Source organism: Erythrolamprus reginae, chromosome 5 (assembly GCF_031021105.1).
Source record: "Erythrolamprus reginae isolate rEryReg1 chromosome 5, rEryReg1.hap1, whole genome shotgun sequence".
NCBI classification, from domain to species: Eukaryota; Metazoa; Chordata; class Lepidosauria; order Squamata; family Dipsadidae; genus Erythrolamprus; species Erythrolamprus reginae.
In genome coordinates, this window is record NC_091954.1 from 34,080,551 (window position 1) to 34,097,402 (window position 16,852).

The following is a 16,852-nucleotide window of genomic DNA, read 5'->3' on the forward strand; positions in this document are numbered from 1 at the left end:
AAGAACTAAGTTCTCATTTTTTGAATGGGTGAATCCTAAAGAAACCAGGACTATTTCCTAATCACTGGGTAAATTGTGAACAGAAATTATGCATCATTGCTAAAATGTTGTATGTCAGATAGATATTACGGACTTCCGGTTGGCAGTGCAGGAGTGACAGCTGTAGAAAAGTAACTCTGTGTTCTTCGAGGCTGTTTTTCTTTCAATCTGGAAACCTTTGGGGGAATGACCAGTTTGTAGGACTGGGTGGTCAAGAAGGAGACAATCCGGGCCACAGCATGGCAAAGGCGTTCACCCGCTGGGCTGAAGGGAAACCCTTACTATCTGGATTGAAAGCGCTCGTTCATGCTCTTTGAAGAATGGTGGGTCCGAAGTCTCAGCACACCATTAAAGAATAAGGAAAAGAAGATTGAGATGTATTGAACCCAAATTGTAAATTGGTTTTTCACAGGTCAGAGCATTGCAGTGAGAGAGATCCATCTAAAAAGACAAAAGTGACAAATCACGCAAAGAGAGATATAGTGGCCAAAATGAGAGGAGAGCAGAAGGACATGACAGAACTGAATAGGTTACAATAAACAAGCTATCTGAAAGTCAGAAAAAAGATCTCTCTGGAGGATCTAAAATAGTACCACCTATATTATTGGCTGATACTGTTTCCTTACTTTTGTTAATGAAACAGGATGCACCTTACTGGAGACCAGAGATCAGAGGTAGGAGATGAGAGTGGAGATTGAAACACAGAAGAGTGAATGGCGCATGGTGGACATTTTAACAGAACGCAAGTAGAGCGGAACGACAGATCACATTGCTGTGTGCACCCGTGAGTAGTTAAGAAAACAATCAACTACAGGGGAAATATTGGATTAACTATTAACTATTAACTATAAAGGCTACAGCAGTGATTTTGTTTGGCTATCCCTTTGAGAGATCGGAGATAGGAGAGAAGAACAGAGACCGGAAGCTAGAATGGCGAAAAATACATGGTAAATGACTTGACAGTATTGGAACCAAGCGGAATGGAATGTTAAACCATGAGATTACATTGTTGAATGGGAAAAACAACAATTGGTTACAGACATGGAAAACATCAGTTCACATATAAAAAGAACTAAGGAAATGAGACTTGAAAAACAATTATGGACTCTGGTATTGAAACAACAAAGCAAAAACAAAAAAGATCTTATCTCAGTCTAATAACGTTACTTTAAAGACACTTCTATGAACTTTTATTGATATATGTGTGTGTGTGTGTGTGTGTGTGTGTGTTTGTTTGTTTTCATAGATTTTCACGGGTATAGGTGTATAGATCTTTTCCCATGTAAGGTTGATAGACTCCTAGTGACAGACAAGGTCCCACTCATCATTGGGTGAACAAAGCATGGTCCAAATACTGCTGGATGGATGTGGAGTGCTGGCTCAGCTACTACAATTGGTTGGCTGTATTGAAACATCCTGATTAGTTGGTGGGGTAACACCCTGAGTAATTGATGTAGTTGATGTATGCACATTAGTTGATGTTAGTACATTGGGGTGACATTCTGAGTGGTTGTGGCAGATGATGCCTGCAACCTAGTCAGTTATTTTGTAATGTATGTCTGTGGTGTAATATCCTGGGTCTCTTTGGCTCTGAGTTTGTGGTCTGGCGTGTATCATAATATATATAGAGAGAGAGAGAGACAACCAATAGAAGAAAATAGAATAAATATATTGTGCAAATGGTTCTTAAGTAGAGGCAAAAAAAATCTTGAGCACCCGGTTCTTATCTAGAAAAATTCTTAAGTAGAGGCATTCTTAAGTACAGGTACCACTGTAAAAGTATCTATTTAGATTATATAAGATCTATTTAGATTAACTATGAACTATAAGTTTATAAGATTTTATAGAAATGCATAGATTTTATAGAAGTATTGATATAGATTTAAATATAGTACAATTTTTTTAAAATACTTTTTATGTTAATTGATTAGGAACATTTAATATCTTAATTAACTTTAGATTTACTGATATTTTGACATATTATAAAATTTGATTAGTGAAACATCTGAATATATATACTTATAACTTATAACTTTATATTCATATGAATATTTATATATTAATAGACATTTAAATATATTGTATACCTCTAGAATCTATTAAGACTTAAGGTAAATTGTTAACCTGAATATTGCAAAAGAGTACAGTACTATGTGGTCATTTGGAATAAAATACTTAAAATTTTAGAACAACAGAGTCTGATTTTGAAGGATAGGTCAATCATAGATAATCTAAGGGTAAATTGTTGGGGGCTTGGGGATGACACTATGGAGTCCGGTAATGAGTATTTCAGATCAAGACCAACTATGCTAGGTGACATCATCTGCCAAGGGAAATCCACATAAGATTTGCATGGGAATCATTCAGGGATAAAGTATATGCAGCCACAAGAGGGGAAACATTAACTTACAAGGACAGAAAAATTAATATTTTGAAACAGATCCCGAGAAGAGTAAGGGAACTCAGATGGTATTACAGATCCCTAGCAAATATACTAAACCAGAAGAGCATTATGTTTAGATGGATCATCCCAGAGGGGATGCTGATTACATTAGAATGGAGAAAGGTAAAGGTAGATATGATAGAAAGAGCACAAGAGATCTATGAGCAAACAGCCAATATAGAAGGGGAAACAGAAAGTGAAGAAAATTTAGAGGTAGAAAGCCAAGAGGAAGAGAGAGTGATGGCAGAAAAGGAGAAAGGAGAAGGAACAAAAGAATCAGAGAATACAAATAAAAAAGTAGACAGAGTAAAAACAGGAATGCAAACAGCGGCAGAAACAAGTAAATAGATTAAAAAGGCTTCACAAGAACTAAATGCAACAAGAAATAAAATTTATATCTTTAAATATCAAAGGATTAAATAATCCATAAAAAAGAAGAAAAATACTTGCAAAATAATCAAATTAAAAGGTGGAATAGCATGTTTACAGAAAGTTCATATTAAGCAGATACACAAAAAAATATTTAGAATGTAAAAAATTAAGAGAACTCTATACTTCACTAAGCGATAAAAAGAAAAAAGGAGTGGCAATCTATGTACAGAAAGAAATCAAATCAAAAGAAATAAAAGCTGCCCAATACTGATTGCAATTGATGGGAGATATTTCCCACCAGATGGGATATGGTGGTGGGCAAACAAAACCAGACAGATCCATTGCATTGCTTTCCTTAGCTTGTCCTGCATTAAAGCGGTTACAGCAGCAACATCATTCATTAGTTTCTTTATGGAGGCAAAATTGCTTGATGACAACAGCAGAAATTACACCGGCATCATTTTTTGTTTTGGTTATCTCAAAGAATGCAGGAAAATTATTTAGCCCAACTAACAGCCCTAATTTATCAGTTTGTTCACATGTTGCTCATGCTCCATTGCAGGTAGTTCTCGGCTTACTATCACAATTGAGCCCAAAATTTCTGTTGTTAAGTGAGACATTTGTTAAGTGAGTTTTGCCCCATTGTACGACCTTTCTTGCCTCAGTTGTTAAGTGAGTTGTTAAGTCACCATGGCTTCTCTCCATTGCCAGCCACTCCTCAAGACCCGAGGGACCTGGGACTGTCTCATCCTGTTCTTACAGTCACTCCTCCGGGGTGAGAGAGACAGCACCATCCTCCTCCATTAGCCCTAGTTCTATCTTGTCCTCCTCCTTGGACCCAGGCTTTGATAGGGCCATGACATGTATACCACCACCATTCATATTTCCCCTCTCCATGCAATTTGTTATGCATAGAGCGAAGGATAACTGTAGCTTTGGCATCCAATGGGCAACAGCCTATCTAACAGATGTAGACTTTGCAAATGATATCTGATTGATTGATTGATTGATTGATTGATTGATTGATATGCCAAGGACTCATATTGCTTAGTGAAACCAAGGGGTGCTTGCAAAAAATAGCTAAAAATTTTGGTTTAACCAACAAGATTTGTTTATTGATAAATTTTGAGAAGGTCAAGTTTAAGTAAGTCAGAAGTGCTCAGGGTAATAAGCCTATAAGAGGCTGTGGCCAGGCTATATAAGAAGTCCAGTGTTATTTATCTTGGCAGCATTATATCTATTGATGGAGGTACAGAAGGACATTAACTATCAAATAGGAATGGCAGCATCCATGTTATAGTACATGCACCCCATTTGGTCTACAATAGCCATTAATATTATTACGAAGATAGAACTTTTCAAGGGTGTTGTTATAACAACTGCAATATAGGTTTGTGAAACATGAAAGTGTACAACCAAGAGGATTAAATGATTAAATGATTTAAATGATGAAATCTGTCAGGCTGAAGCAATCAAGCAATTGGAAGAGGTGGTTGCATGAGAGGGAAAGATACTAGGCACAACAAATTCCTTCCAGAAGATTCAAGGTCGTCCTTTGTTAAGCAACAAAGGAAGTACAGGGGATGACTGTGGATGTTCAGAGAACTGGAGTGGTCCACGTGATGTAGGATGAGGGATGAATTTTAACCTGAGTGGGGAACTATAGGAAAAGTTAGTATCAGTTTGACTACAGTTTGTTTCCCACGTGGCTGTGTGGAAATTGGAAGTTGGAAATTGGAAATTGGAAGTTGGAAGAAGTCAAGGTTTGGACTCTGATTTGCTTCTCAGATGACAAAATGTTTTCCAACAATGCTAATGGAGAAGAATCCTCCAGGTCGTGACCACATTGCTAATGAAGAGGTACTACAAAGATCAGATTTAGAATGTCTTTTGAAGATTGTGAATGAACGTCGAATGCAGCTGGTTGGCAATAACGTATATATGCTTAAAGATTGGTATGCAAAAATTGCACGGTTTGATACAGTCTGGAGGAAAGAGAAAATGAAGCTGGAAAATTTGGTGACAAACATTTAGGGAAGATTTTAAGATTATTAATGTCCCTTTGCACAATGTCAAGATGCTGCAAATGACCAAAACCATTTGAAAATACATGGTACCTCTACTTACAAACTTAATTCATTCCATGACAGGGTTCTTAAGTAGAAAAGTTCGTAAGAAGAAGCAATTTTTCTCATAGGAATCATTGTAAAAGCAAATAATGCTTCCGATTGGGGAAACCACAGGAAGGGTGGAGGCCCTGTTTTCTCCCAGGAGATTCCTAGAGAGGCCCCATGGAGGCTTCTCCCTGCCTTTTCTGGTTACTGTTTCGGAGGCTCAAGTTCGAAAGTGGGAAATGGTTTGTGAGAAGAGGCAAAAAAATCTTGAACACTCGGTTTGTATCTAGAAAAGTTCATAAGTATAGGCGTTCGTAGGTAGAGGTACCACTGTATGCCCAATGTGTTCTTCATACATCATAATGATGATGATGAAGAGTGTGAGAATTTACTCTTAGCTATTATTGAATCATCTAAATATACATAGACCAGTTGGTCCTAGAGATCCTTGCAAACCTTAGACTTCTTGTTACTGAAATCTGAAGTAGCTTGCTTTGCAAATATGACTAATTACACTCTGCCTATCAGATGTAAGCATTTCATTTTATTCTGCTGAGATTCACTGCTGTAGTCCACCCAGACAGGATGCGATCTTATGTCTATTTGCAGGAGTGTCCACAGGCACAAAGTTAAAATGATAGCTGCAATGATGTGTGTTGCGGACAATGTTCCCTCTAATTTTTTTTCGGTGTGGGCGGAAAAGTATAGTGTCTGAGCGGCAGTCCCTTTGGGACTGGGCGGCATAGAAGTATAAATAAATAAATAAATAAATAAATAATTTTTTTAAAAAATCCCTTCTTTTTTATTAAAAGAAATTAATAATAAAACAAAACCAAAATCTATTACTATTATTACTATCTTCTCCTCTTTTTCCATCCCTGTCTCCTCCCCCCTTGTGTGTGTGTGTGTGTGAACTCTTGAACCATTTTCAATAACAGGTGAGCTATTGGAAATGGTTCAAGAGTTCACACACACACACACACACACACACAAACGGCTGGGTTTTTTTTCTTTGTTATTATTTGGGTGTTTTTTTACCATATGCTTTAAATCAAGAGTCATTTCTCTCTCTTTCTCATTCTCTCTCCCCCTCTTGCTCTCTCTCTCTTTTTCTCACTTTCTCTGTCCCTCTCTTTCTATCTCTCTCCCCCTTTTTCTCTCTCTTTCTGTGTTTTCTTTCTCTCTCTATTGCTTTCCTCTCCTCTTTCCCTCCCTCTCTTTCCTTTCTCTCCACGTCTCCGGCTTTGCTGACTGGCACAAGGCTGAAGCCAGCTGCCCGGGAAAGCCAGGAAGGTCCTCCTGCCCCCCCCAGCCGAAAACACAACGGAGGTCTTCCGCCACCAGCTTGAGCCTCGCGTTGCTCCACCCCACTTCTCCTGTCATCCTGGACCTCCGTTGTGTTTTCAGGGGAGAGTGGCAGGAAAGCCCTGTGCCGGCCAGGAAAGCCGGCTTTGCTTTCCGCGAAAGCAGCGCACCTTTTAAACACGCTGCTTTCTTGCAACTGTTTCCTGGGCAGGGGGGAGGAGGCCACTCCCCCCCCAGGAAAGAGGTGCAGGAAAGCAGCATGTTTAAAAGGCGTGCTGCTTTCACGGAAAGCAAAGCCAGCTTTCCTGGCCAGCACAGGGCTTTCCCGCCACTCCCCCCCCAAAAAAAACACAACAGAGGATGACAGGCAGGACGAAGTGGGCTGGAGCAACACGAGGCTCAAGCAGGCAGCTTCCGCGCTTTTCTTTCGGCGGAAGAGGAGGAGAGGAGGCGGATTTCTCTCTCTCTCTCTCCCTCTCTCTCTTTCAGCGAGGGGGCTGCGAGAGCGCTTTCTCTGAGTTTTTCGGGAACGCCTGCCCTGCCTCTACTGCAGCCCCCTTGCTGAAAGCTTGGGAGGAAAAAGCTCCCAGCGAAGGGACTGCAAGAGGGGTGGGGCGGGCATTCCCGAAGCGCGCGGAGAAAACTCTCTCGCAGCCCCCTGGCTGGGAGCGCAGGAGGTGGAGGAGGAGGAGAGGGGGTGGATCGGGCAGGTGGGGGGCAGGGCCGAGAGGCCAGGGGCGCGAGGGGGCCGGAGGCACAGTGGGGAGGCAGGGGTGGCCGCGGCCCCTTTCCTTTTACTGCTGGTGCCTCCCCGCTCCCCTGCAGACTGGCAGGGGGATGGGGAGTGTGCGCCCATGGAAAAGGGCGCACACGGGGGTATTTGGGGGTGCACGCCTGCTCACTGACGCAGCTTACGGGGAACGGTGGTTGCGGATAAAATACAGAATAACACAGTCAGAAGGGATCTTGGAGGTCTTCTAGTCCAACCCCCTGCTCAGGCACAAAACCCTATACCATTTCAGACAAATGATTGTCCAATCTCTTACAAACTTCCAGTGTTGGGGCATTTACAACTTCTGCAGGCAACTTGTTCTACTGATTAATTGTTCTAACTTTCAAGAAATTTCTGCTTAGCTCTAGGTTGCTTAATTTTTTGATTAGTTTCCATCCATTTCTTCTTGACCTGCCTTCAGATACTTTGGACAATAGGTTCACCTCCTCTTCTTCATGGCAGCACTTCTTAGATATTGAAACACTGTTATCATGTCACCACTAGTCCTTTTCACTAAACTAGACATAGCCAATTCTATACTTGATTGGAAAACTGAAACCACATTAGAATTTAGAATTAGAATCTAATTCTAAATAAATTAACAGAATAACATAGTAGTAGTAAATAGATCCTATTAACTATTTCAAACTATCTGGCATTGAAGAAAAGTCAATCTGACAACCTCCTTTGTTTTCAGAGTGGTGCAAGCAATACATTGTGCAAAAGAAAATTCCACACCGGCTTCATTTCTTTCTCCCTTTATTTCATCAGCTTTCCCTGTAAGAGACTGACTCCAAATTTACTATGCAAAATGTTCATTTCTAATATTCAGTGGATAGACCTCTTGTTCCCACTGTTTTCTTCTCTGCCAACAGCTGAAAATTCAACACCCCCATTTTATTTTCATATTAAAAAAATTGAATGCTACTTACTTACTTATTGGCCCTTCCCAAAGGCAGGTGCTTACTCTGAGCAAACTCTTTGCTTCTCATTTTAGACTGATGTGCTTACTATTATGAGTAGCTGTAGAAACAGCCTGACCTTCAATCAGAAAGGTATGGGTGTATCTTTTAATGACACTTAAGAAACCTGCTCTAACTTTCTCACAGAGCAGCTGTTCTGTAGGGAAAATGGGAAAGGTAGTGCTGCATACATTTTCTGGCACTGAACAAAAGTTGGCAATAGCATTTAGCAATAGCATTTGGGCTTATATTCCACGCCAGAGTGCTTAACAGCACTCTCTTGGTGGTTTACAATCGGGGTCCTCATTTTACTGACCTTGGAAGGATGGAAGGCTGAGTCAATCTTGAACTTCATCAGAATTGAACTCCAAGCTATGGGCAGAATTTTCAAGCAATAGTACACTTTTAACTACGGTGCCACCAGGGTTCATGAAGTGATATGAATCAAATAAACAGCAATTTAATAGGTTTTTGTCTAATCGTTTCCTGCTAGTATTCCCCTGGAAACATCTTGAGGCTTGTCGTTCGGTGAGTTCCAAAAAACCACTAGGTTCATTGGTTCATATACAAAATGGGTAGAATTTACATGGTGACATTCCAAGTTTCATCTTGCTGACTTTGACTCCCCCCTCCCCCCATCTATCTTACCCACCTTTGGATACGGTGGTAATACGTGGTCTGGATTGGATAGCAATAAAGAACAAGGCTCTTGAGGTAAAGAGCTCACACAATTAATCAGTTCATTTTAAGCTGGATGTCATCTCAACAAAGGAAATTCTGTGCTTGTAAGAAACATTTGCATTGGATGGGGAATAATACTCGGACACAAGAGCTGGATGAAAAATGGGTCACTTTATTGAATTACAGAAGGAGACCTGCAGAGGAAACTAAATGGGGCGGAATACCTGACATAAAATACCTGGGCAACTAATGGGTGAACTCCTTGCTTGGTAAGGGTGAAGCGTGACATGTCTTCACCCAAACCTAAAGCCACGGCCAGTGTGTGGGAGGGCTCACCCCTGTGACCCGGAAACGGAAATGACCTGAATTCCTCCCTCCCACCGCTCTATCCGTGGAGGAAGCATGAGTTGAGTGAAGAAGGAATCCATCACTTTTAAAAGATGCCCAAGGGAGAACACACAGTTGCTACTGACACCCTTTTCCTCCCCGTTTCTGCCAAATAGTGACCAAAACCAAAATAAATTCAAATCAACCTATTTACAAATCAATACCCCTAACCCTTACAAACCTCACATGTGACCAGGATGCAGAAGGCGAAAAAACAATCTGACAAAAATTTCCAAGAATGTAAAAAATTCCTCGTTGGCCCCTACAGGTAACCTGTGGAAAGATATTCTGGATATAGCAGAGGGTGGGTGGGTGATCGATTGGGAGGCGAGCAGGAAGTAAAAGGAGCGAGGGCAAGAAAAGCAGGCCCTGAAATAGGCCTGCTGACCACATCCTCCTCCTGCATCATCTCCCCCGAGCCACTTACTCTCGGGGGAACTCCCTCACCTCCCGGACTCCCCAATCAGCTGAGGGGTGGCAAAGATGCCCCTCCCAATCAGGAGGAATGTTGGGCCGGCAGCGTTCTCTGCCGGCCCTCCCCCAACATATGGTGCGCTTCAAGCAGCATGTAGGCGTGCATGCCCAGTAGGGAGGCGGTGTCCTCGCCCCTCCCCATCACCGCAAATGTCGGCTGGGTGATGATTTCGCCCAGCCTCTCAATTGCATTGGATGGGGAATAATACTAGGACACAAGAGCTGAATGAAAAATAGGTCACTTTATTGAATTACAGAAATACTAAATGGGGCGGAATACCTGACATAACATACCTGGGCAACTAATGGGCGAACTCCTTGCTTGGTAAAGGTGAAGCGTGACACGTCTTCACCCAAACCTAAAGCCACACCCAGCATGTGGGAGGGCTCACCCCCGTGGCCCGGAAACAGAAATGACGTGGATGAGCCCCAAGAGTTCCTCCCTCCCACCGCTCTGTCCGAGGAGGAAGCATGAGTTATGTGAAGAAGGAACCCATCACCTTTTAAAAGATGCCCAAGGGAGAACACACAGTTGCTACTGACACCCTTTTCTGCCCCGTTTCTGCCACAGCAGGGGGTCAGATCTCAATCTTGGCCCCGAGCACCCCAACTACGCCTGCACCAGCTCCCGCAGGCCCCTCTACAGGTCAGTCAGGAAGATGTCGTTGCCAACATCTGTCAAGTGCACCCCATCTGGATGGTATAAATCTGGGATATGAATGCGAATGCCAGGATGCCTAATTATAGAACCTCCTTTGGCCAGAAATATTTTCCCAATCTCCTTGTTCACCCATAGCCTCTGTCTGTCCACAGCCCTTGGGTGCTCAGCATATCTCCAAACCTTGCGAGGCAGGATCCAGGACCACACCAGCCATGTGCTGGGCCACATATCTCTTATGACCCGAAGGTCCACCCTGACTTGGGTCACAAGCGCCAAGCCCTTCAACAGTCCAAGGTCGTTGCCACCCAAGTGCAACACCAACACACTTGGTCCAGCCCTTCTGCGGCTCCAGCTTCTTAATAGTGGGAGGAGACCGTCCCAGCGCATTCCTCTGCGTCCCAGCCACTCCACCTTGGCATGGCAACTTAATAACAGCTGTGCTCTTCTGCCAGCCCAAAAAATCATGCTGTGCCCACACATCAGAATTGTGGGAAGACTCATGGGCACCTCCCTTGCATGTTGCACAACACACCACGGAGCCAGGCCAGGACCTAGAACCAATGAGAAAAAGGCAAGCAAGATTAGTTACTGAACAGGGGGCTGTGTTCTGACTGCTGTCTGTAGGTAGCCTTTAAAAGCCCCAGATTTCCACCTTCCAATGCCTTGGATTTGCTTTGCCGGGAGCCCCATCCTTGCAGCTGTTGATGCGGCCCCAATCTGGAAGGAGTGTGTCCCAAAAATCAGGGGGTCCAAACCAATAGCCATTAAGGCTTTCTTGGTGATGGTCCAGAATTGATATCTTGTTAAAGGAGCCAAATTCTGGGGACAAAAAATGTAGCCCTTCTTGTCTCCTCTTGCTTCCTTAAAGCGAATCAGTGTTGAGACAGGGCATATCTCATTAACCCCCACATTTGAAAGATGGACCACTCTGCCTTTACCCAGCTGGTCGGTTTTGGAGAATCTCAAGTGCAGTGACTGCTTGCCGTTGGAGATAGACAAATCCTTAGCCTGAAAGGCTCTGAAGGATGAATCATCCCGGGACGATGCCAGGACCTCACTGACTCTAAAAGCCCCCCAAAACATTGTGGAAGCTACTGCCTGAAAAAGAACTTCCTCGTAACCTGAGGAACATAATGACCTCCATTGTTTGGAGATCCCTATTAACTGGATAACGGAAAGCGGATTCCTCTTGTCGCCCATTTTTGGCACCTGCTCCCTGGACCATCCCTCCAGCATTTTCCTAACTCTGAAATCCCTGGATGCATCTTGGAAACCACCAGCTTTTGCCAGGAACGCCAAACCTGCCAATTTACTACGTATTGTCCTGGGAGCCCACCCAGCCTGATGCTTTTCAACGCAGAATTCTAACAGGTGCTCTACTGGAATGGGCCAGGTCTGCATATGACCTATGCTATGCCTAAAAACCCAGAACTCCTCACCTGCTTTGAAGTATGCTTGTCTGGTGCTAGGGGCCACCGACATTCTTACCACTCTGTTGACCTCAAGTTCCCAAGCTGCCATATGTGAGGTGGAACCTTGTGTGGTAACCGCTGTGTGTCTGGTGCCATCTCCCAAAATCTGGCCAGCTATCCCTGTGATAGAGCATCAGCCAGGCCATTCTCAATGCCCGGAACGTGTCGGGCCATGAATAAAACATTGATTTCAAGGCACCTGCTAACAAAGTGGCAAACTAGGTGCATTACGTGTTCATTCTTAGATGACAATGAGTTAATGACGTGCACCACGGCTAGGTTGTCACACCAGAACAAGACTGTTTTATTCCTGAACTCCTCCCCCCAAATTTCCATTGAAACAACGATTGGGAAAAACTCCAGGAATGTCAAATCCCTGCAAATGCCCATCTCATGGTCCGCAACAACGAACCATTCTTACTGCTTCGTCAAAGGAGGTGTACCTTACTGATGACTACTCTTCTGGGATGAAACCATTTACTGACTCACCCGGGGAAAGGACAAATGGTGGATCAGTCTAAATTCACCTTTGGCTTTCTTAGGCACCACCCCTAATGGGGACACTCTAAGATTTTTCAGTGGGGGAGACGGTAATGCGGTGGGTAAACGGCAGCACACCATGCTGAAACTCATCTGCTTGGGCGAGAGACCACACACTGCCCAGGAGCTATGGACCGGCATCCAGGGGCAGACAGATGAGTGGTTGTTGCTGCTGAACTTGAAGCCGGGGAAGGTGGTGTGCGACAACGGGCGGAACCTTGTGGCAGCCTTGGGTTGAGCGGGGTTGACGCACATCCCTTGCATGGTGCATGTGGTCAACCTGGTGGTGCAGAAGTTCCTGGCCAATTATACGGGCATGTTGGCGCTGCTGGGTAAAGTGCGTGCGGTGTACGCGCACTTTCGACGTTCCCACCCTGCTGCTGCTCGCCTATCTTCCCTGCAGAGGAATTTTGGCCTTCCCACCCACCGCCTCATCTGCGATTTGCCAACCAGGTGGAATTCCACGCTGCATATGCTTAAAAGGGTGTGTGAGCAACAGCAGGCAATAGTGGATTACCAGTTTCATAGCCCCCGGTCAAGTAGAAGTGCAGACTCACAGCATGTTACCTCCAATGAGTGGGCCTTCATGAGGGACATTTGATCCGTCCTGAATGTCTTCCAGTAAGGGACTAATATGGTCAGCGCTGACAATTCCGTCATCAGTGCTACCATCCCCATGCTTTGCCTACTGGAAAAAACCCTTCAGGCCATGCAGGATGTGTGACAGGAGGAAACAGAGCGGCAGGCAGAACAGGAGGATCAGGCAGAGGAAGGCCCATTTTCCCAGCAAATCCATGTCTCGCAGGGTGGGGGGCTGTGCTGACAGCAACCAAGTACTTCCCTGTCCAGCCAGCATAGAGTTTTGGGGCAGGAGGAGGAGGGCTTGCAGCAGGGTGGCTTCAGTGCAGCTCACAGGCACCAATGGCTGGAGGGGGGAGCAGGAGGAAGAGGAGGAGGAAGAGGAGAGACCTGTTGCTGAAAACATCGCCTTGACTCCGGGCAGCCTGGCTCACATGAGCCACTACATGCTCCAGTGCCTGCAGAATGACCCCAGGGTAGCCCACATCCTCAACTCTGCCAGTTGCTGGGTGGCCGCCCTGCTGGATCCCCTTTATAAGGATTGCATCACCTCCTTCATACCATTGCCCAAGCGGGAGCACAGAATACACAAGTACAAGCGTGCGCTCATGGATGCACTATTGGAAGAGTTCCCAGAACAATTGGAGTGCATGCGGAGTAGAAGTAGGACGCAGTCAGCAATGCAGTGGGACCCTGGCAGCACCGCAGGGGGGTGGTCATTGGAAGATGTTGGAAATGTGTATGAGACCTTATTCAACATCCACACAGATGCACCACCCTCAGATGTGATGTCCCATAGCAGAAGGCATCACATGACCTGCATGGTGTGACCCGCATGGTGGATGAATACCTGTCCATGCGCATGATTCCGGCAGGGGAGCAAGGAGGAGGGTGGACTTGCTGCTCCACTGGCTATGGTAGATAACATCGAGAAATATAGGAATCTTTGGCTTGGTTCAGTGCAGGACTCACAGTTTTGGAGAGGTGAGCATTTGCTGCCCAAGAAGATCCTCATTCCCTGTTTCCCCCGCGGTGTTTTCTGTTCCTTCTTCACCCCAGAGTCTGCAGTTTGATCAGCTAGGCTCCGGAAAATGGTGTCATCTGCGGCATTGTGGCATACCGAATGTTACCTCCGTTTGTTTGCCCGTTTGTTTGTCCACACTTGGGAGGACAGAGGACAGAGAGGGGGTTAGAGCCCCAGAAGAAGGCACTCCTGTATCTAACCTGAGGAGATCCTGATGCCCCCCTGCTCCATGGCGTTTTGTTTGGCTGTTTTCGCCACGGAGATATCACCAAATAATCAGCTGGGGCTCAAAAAATGGCGGCTGCTAGATATGAATAGAGCCATCTGTCGCTTTGCCCGTCTACTTGTTGTTTGCCATCTGCTGTTACTCACTGTTTTTTGAGTCATCCGCTTGCTGTTACTACCTTTGAATAGTTGTAACATTGTTAGAACTGAGCAAGCCAGCCGGATCCTTGCCATTAAACCGGATGGTCTTGGGAAGCCATAGCGCCAGATGGTGGGGGCGCCCGGTATCGGAGAAGCCATCGGAATAGGTGGACTTACAAGGAAGGAGGAGACTGAGACGGAGATTGAAGCTCATCCTACTGAGACCACATGGAGTTTGTATTAAAATCATATAAGACTGCAGAGGGACTGGAGACTTGAAAATACCGTAAGAGCAGAGGAGCAAAAGTGATTGTGGATCCAGAGAAAGACCTGAGAGTGCCAGCCAGTGGCAGTGGCTGGCACCAAAGATCCCAAGATCCTGAAGAACAATATGCTAGGACTTCTCCTTGGTCATTGAATCTTTCTCTCCAGAACTCACCTTTTAGAACTGGTGCTGTATTGCTGACCTGATGGAAAATCAATTTAATTACTTCCTATATTTTTTGCACTTTATAATTTTAACAATTTTTTAATAATTATGTTATTCTATTAAGATCTTGAGTATAACTTAGTGTAAATTGGTATTCTAGTATTAGTGTAATTTGATGTTTATATTGTTTATTAATAGAATTTATATGGAGTTTTTAGTAATTAACATTTTAGCTAATTTATTAGAGGGGGGATTTAATATTGATGGATTATTGGGGTGGGTGTGACAATATGTATGAAATGAATGATTGTTATGGGTGGGCTGGGTGGGACTTTGGTATGGATGAAACAAATGAAAATGGTATGAATGATTTCATTAGCCTACCTGACACTTGAGAGGCGGGAGGGGAGGGGGCACCGATATCTGGGGTGGCAGAGGGTCGGAATATTCCAGTCTTGCTGGGGAGAGGCAGATATGACAGGGGCCACAGAGTTAGCCATTCCAGGGGAACAAGAGATCGCTGCTTAATAACTATCCCTTGTTCCGGCTCTGTGAACCCAATCCTGGGTACTGGTGATGAGTGTAATTCTGGCCCTGAGCTCAAGCTGCTGCTACTCAATGCCAGGTGGGTGGTAAATAAAGCTCTCCTCATCTGGGATTTAATCCTGGATGAGGAGGCCGACCTGGCATATGTAACTGAAACCTGGCTGCGCCCGGAGGGAGGAGTTCCTCTCTCTGAAATTTGCCCAGCCGGGTTTCAGATATGGCATCAACCTCGACCCCAGGGAAGGCGGGGAGGAGTGGCTATTATAGCCAGGGAGAGCCTTTGCCTGCATAGACTCGTTGCTCCGGAGATTGCGGGTTGCGAGTCCCTCCTGGTGAAGTTGGACTTAGGGGTTCAGGTGGGCTTGCTTCTCACGTACCTGCCTCCCAGCTGGGTGGCACAAGCTCTCCCTGTGCTACTCGAGGAGGTAGCCGGGCTGGCGGTGGGGTTCCCTAGACTTATTGTCTTGGGGGACCTCAACCTGCCGTCGCTTGGCGAATCCTCTGGACTGGCACAGGAGTTCATGGCCGCCATGGCAGCCATGGGCCTGACCCAAGTAGTACAGGGTCCGACTCATGAGGGGGGGCACGCACCTGACATGGTATTCCTCTCTGAGCAACTGAGTAATGGTATGAAACTAAGGGGCTTAGAAGTGTTGCCTTTGTCATGGTCAGACCATTTTCTACTGCGGCTTGACTTCCTGGCTCCAATCCTCCCCTGCAGGGAGGCATAACCGATTAAGTGGTTCCGCCCCAGGCGGCTGATGGATCCAGAAGTCTTTCAGAAGGCGCTTGGGGTTCTTCCAGATGCACTTGTCCACAGTTCAGCAGAGTCTCTGGCTGAGGCCTGGAACAAGGCTGCAGCAGAGGCCATTGACCGAATTGCGCCGCTGCGACCTCTCCGCGGCACTAGACCCCGTAGAGCTCCATGGTTCAACGAGGAACTCCAGGAGTTGAAACACCAGAAGAGACATCTAGAGAAGCGATGGAGGAAGAGTAAGTCCGAATCCGATCGAACACTTGTAAGAGCTCATATTTAAGACTTACAAAGTGGCGCTCAAGGCGGCAAGATGCGTGTATTCATGCCACCTTGATTGCATCAGTGGAATCCCGCCCGGCCGCTCTGTTTAGGGTAACCCGCTCCCTTCTTAATCAGGGGGGAGTTGGGGAGCCCTTGCAGAGTAGTGCCCAGGATTTTAACACATTTTTCACTGATAAAATCGCTCGAATCCGGGCAGACCTCAACACCAATTGTAAAACAGAGTCGACTGACAACAAGTCAGTCGAGGTGACTGGTGCTAAACGTCTTTGCCCATCTGTCTGGGAGGCATTTGACTTGGTGACACCTGATGAAATGGACAAGGCTATTGGAGCTGTAAGTTCCGCCACCTGTCTACTGGATCCGTGGATCGGCCAGTCAAGAGGTCACGGGGAGCTGGGTCCAGGAGATTGTCAATGCCTCCTTGGGGAGGGGGTCCTTTCCAGCCCTTTATAAGGAGGCACTTGTGCGCCCCCTCCTCAAGAAGCCTTCCCTGGACTCATCCATGCTCAATAACTACCGTCCAGTCTCTAACCTTCCCTTTATGGGGAAGGTTGTTGAGAAGGTGGTGGTGCTTCAACTCCAGCGGTCCTTGGAAGAAGCTCATTATCTAGGTCAGGGGTCCCCAAACTTTTTACACAGGGGGCCA

General features: G+C 45.5%; 1 protein-coding gene across 1 annotated transcript in view; it reads right to left on the reverse strand.

The window, feature by feature from the left end:
* Positions 1 to 12,486, reverse strand: part of LOC139168583 (putative neutral ceramidase C) — a 95,750-nt gene extending 83,264 nt beyond the window's left edge. The window contains exons 1-3 of the mRNA XM_070754206.1: positions 12,210 to 12,486; positions 11,650 to 11,802; positions 11,149 to 11,331 (exon numbers count right to left, since the gene is read on the reverse strand). Coding sequence (XP_070610307.1) covers positions 11,149 to 11,331; positions 11,650 to 11,802; positions 12,210 to 12,486 — 613 coding nt within the window. The remainder of the gene's footprint in view (positions 1 to 11,148; positions 11,332 to 11,649; positions 11,803 to 12,209) is intronic.
* Between the last annotated feature and the right edge of the window lie 4,366 nt (positions 12,487 to 16,852).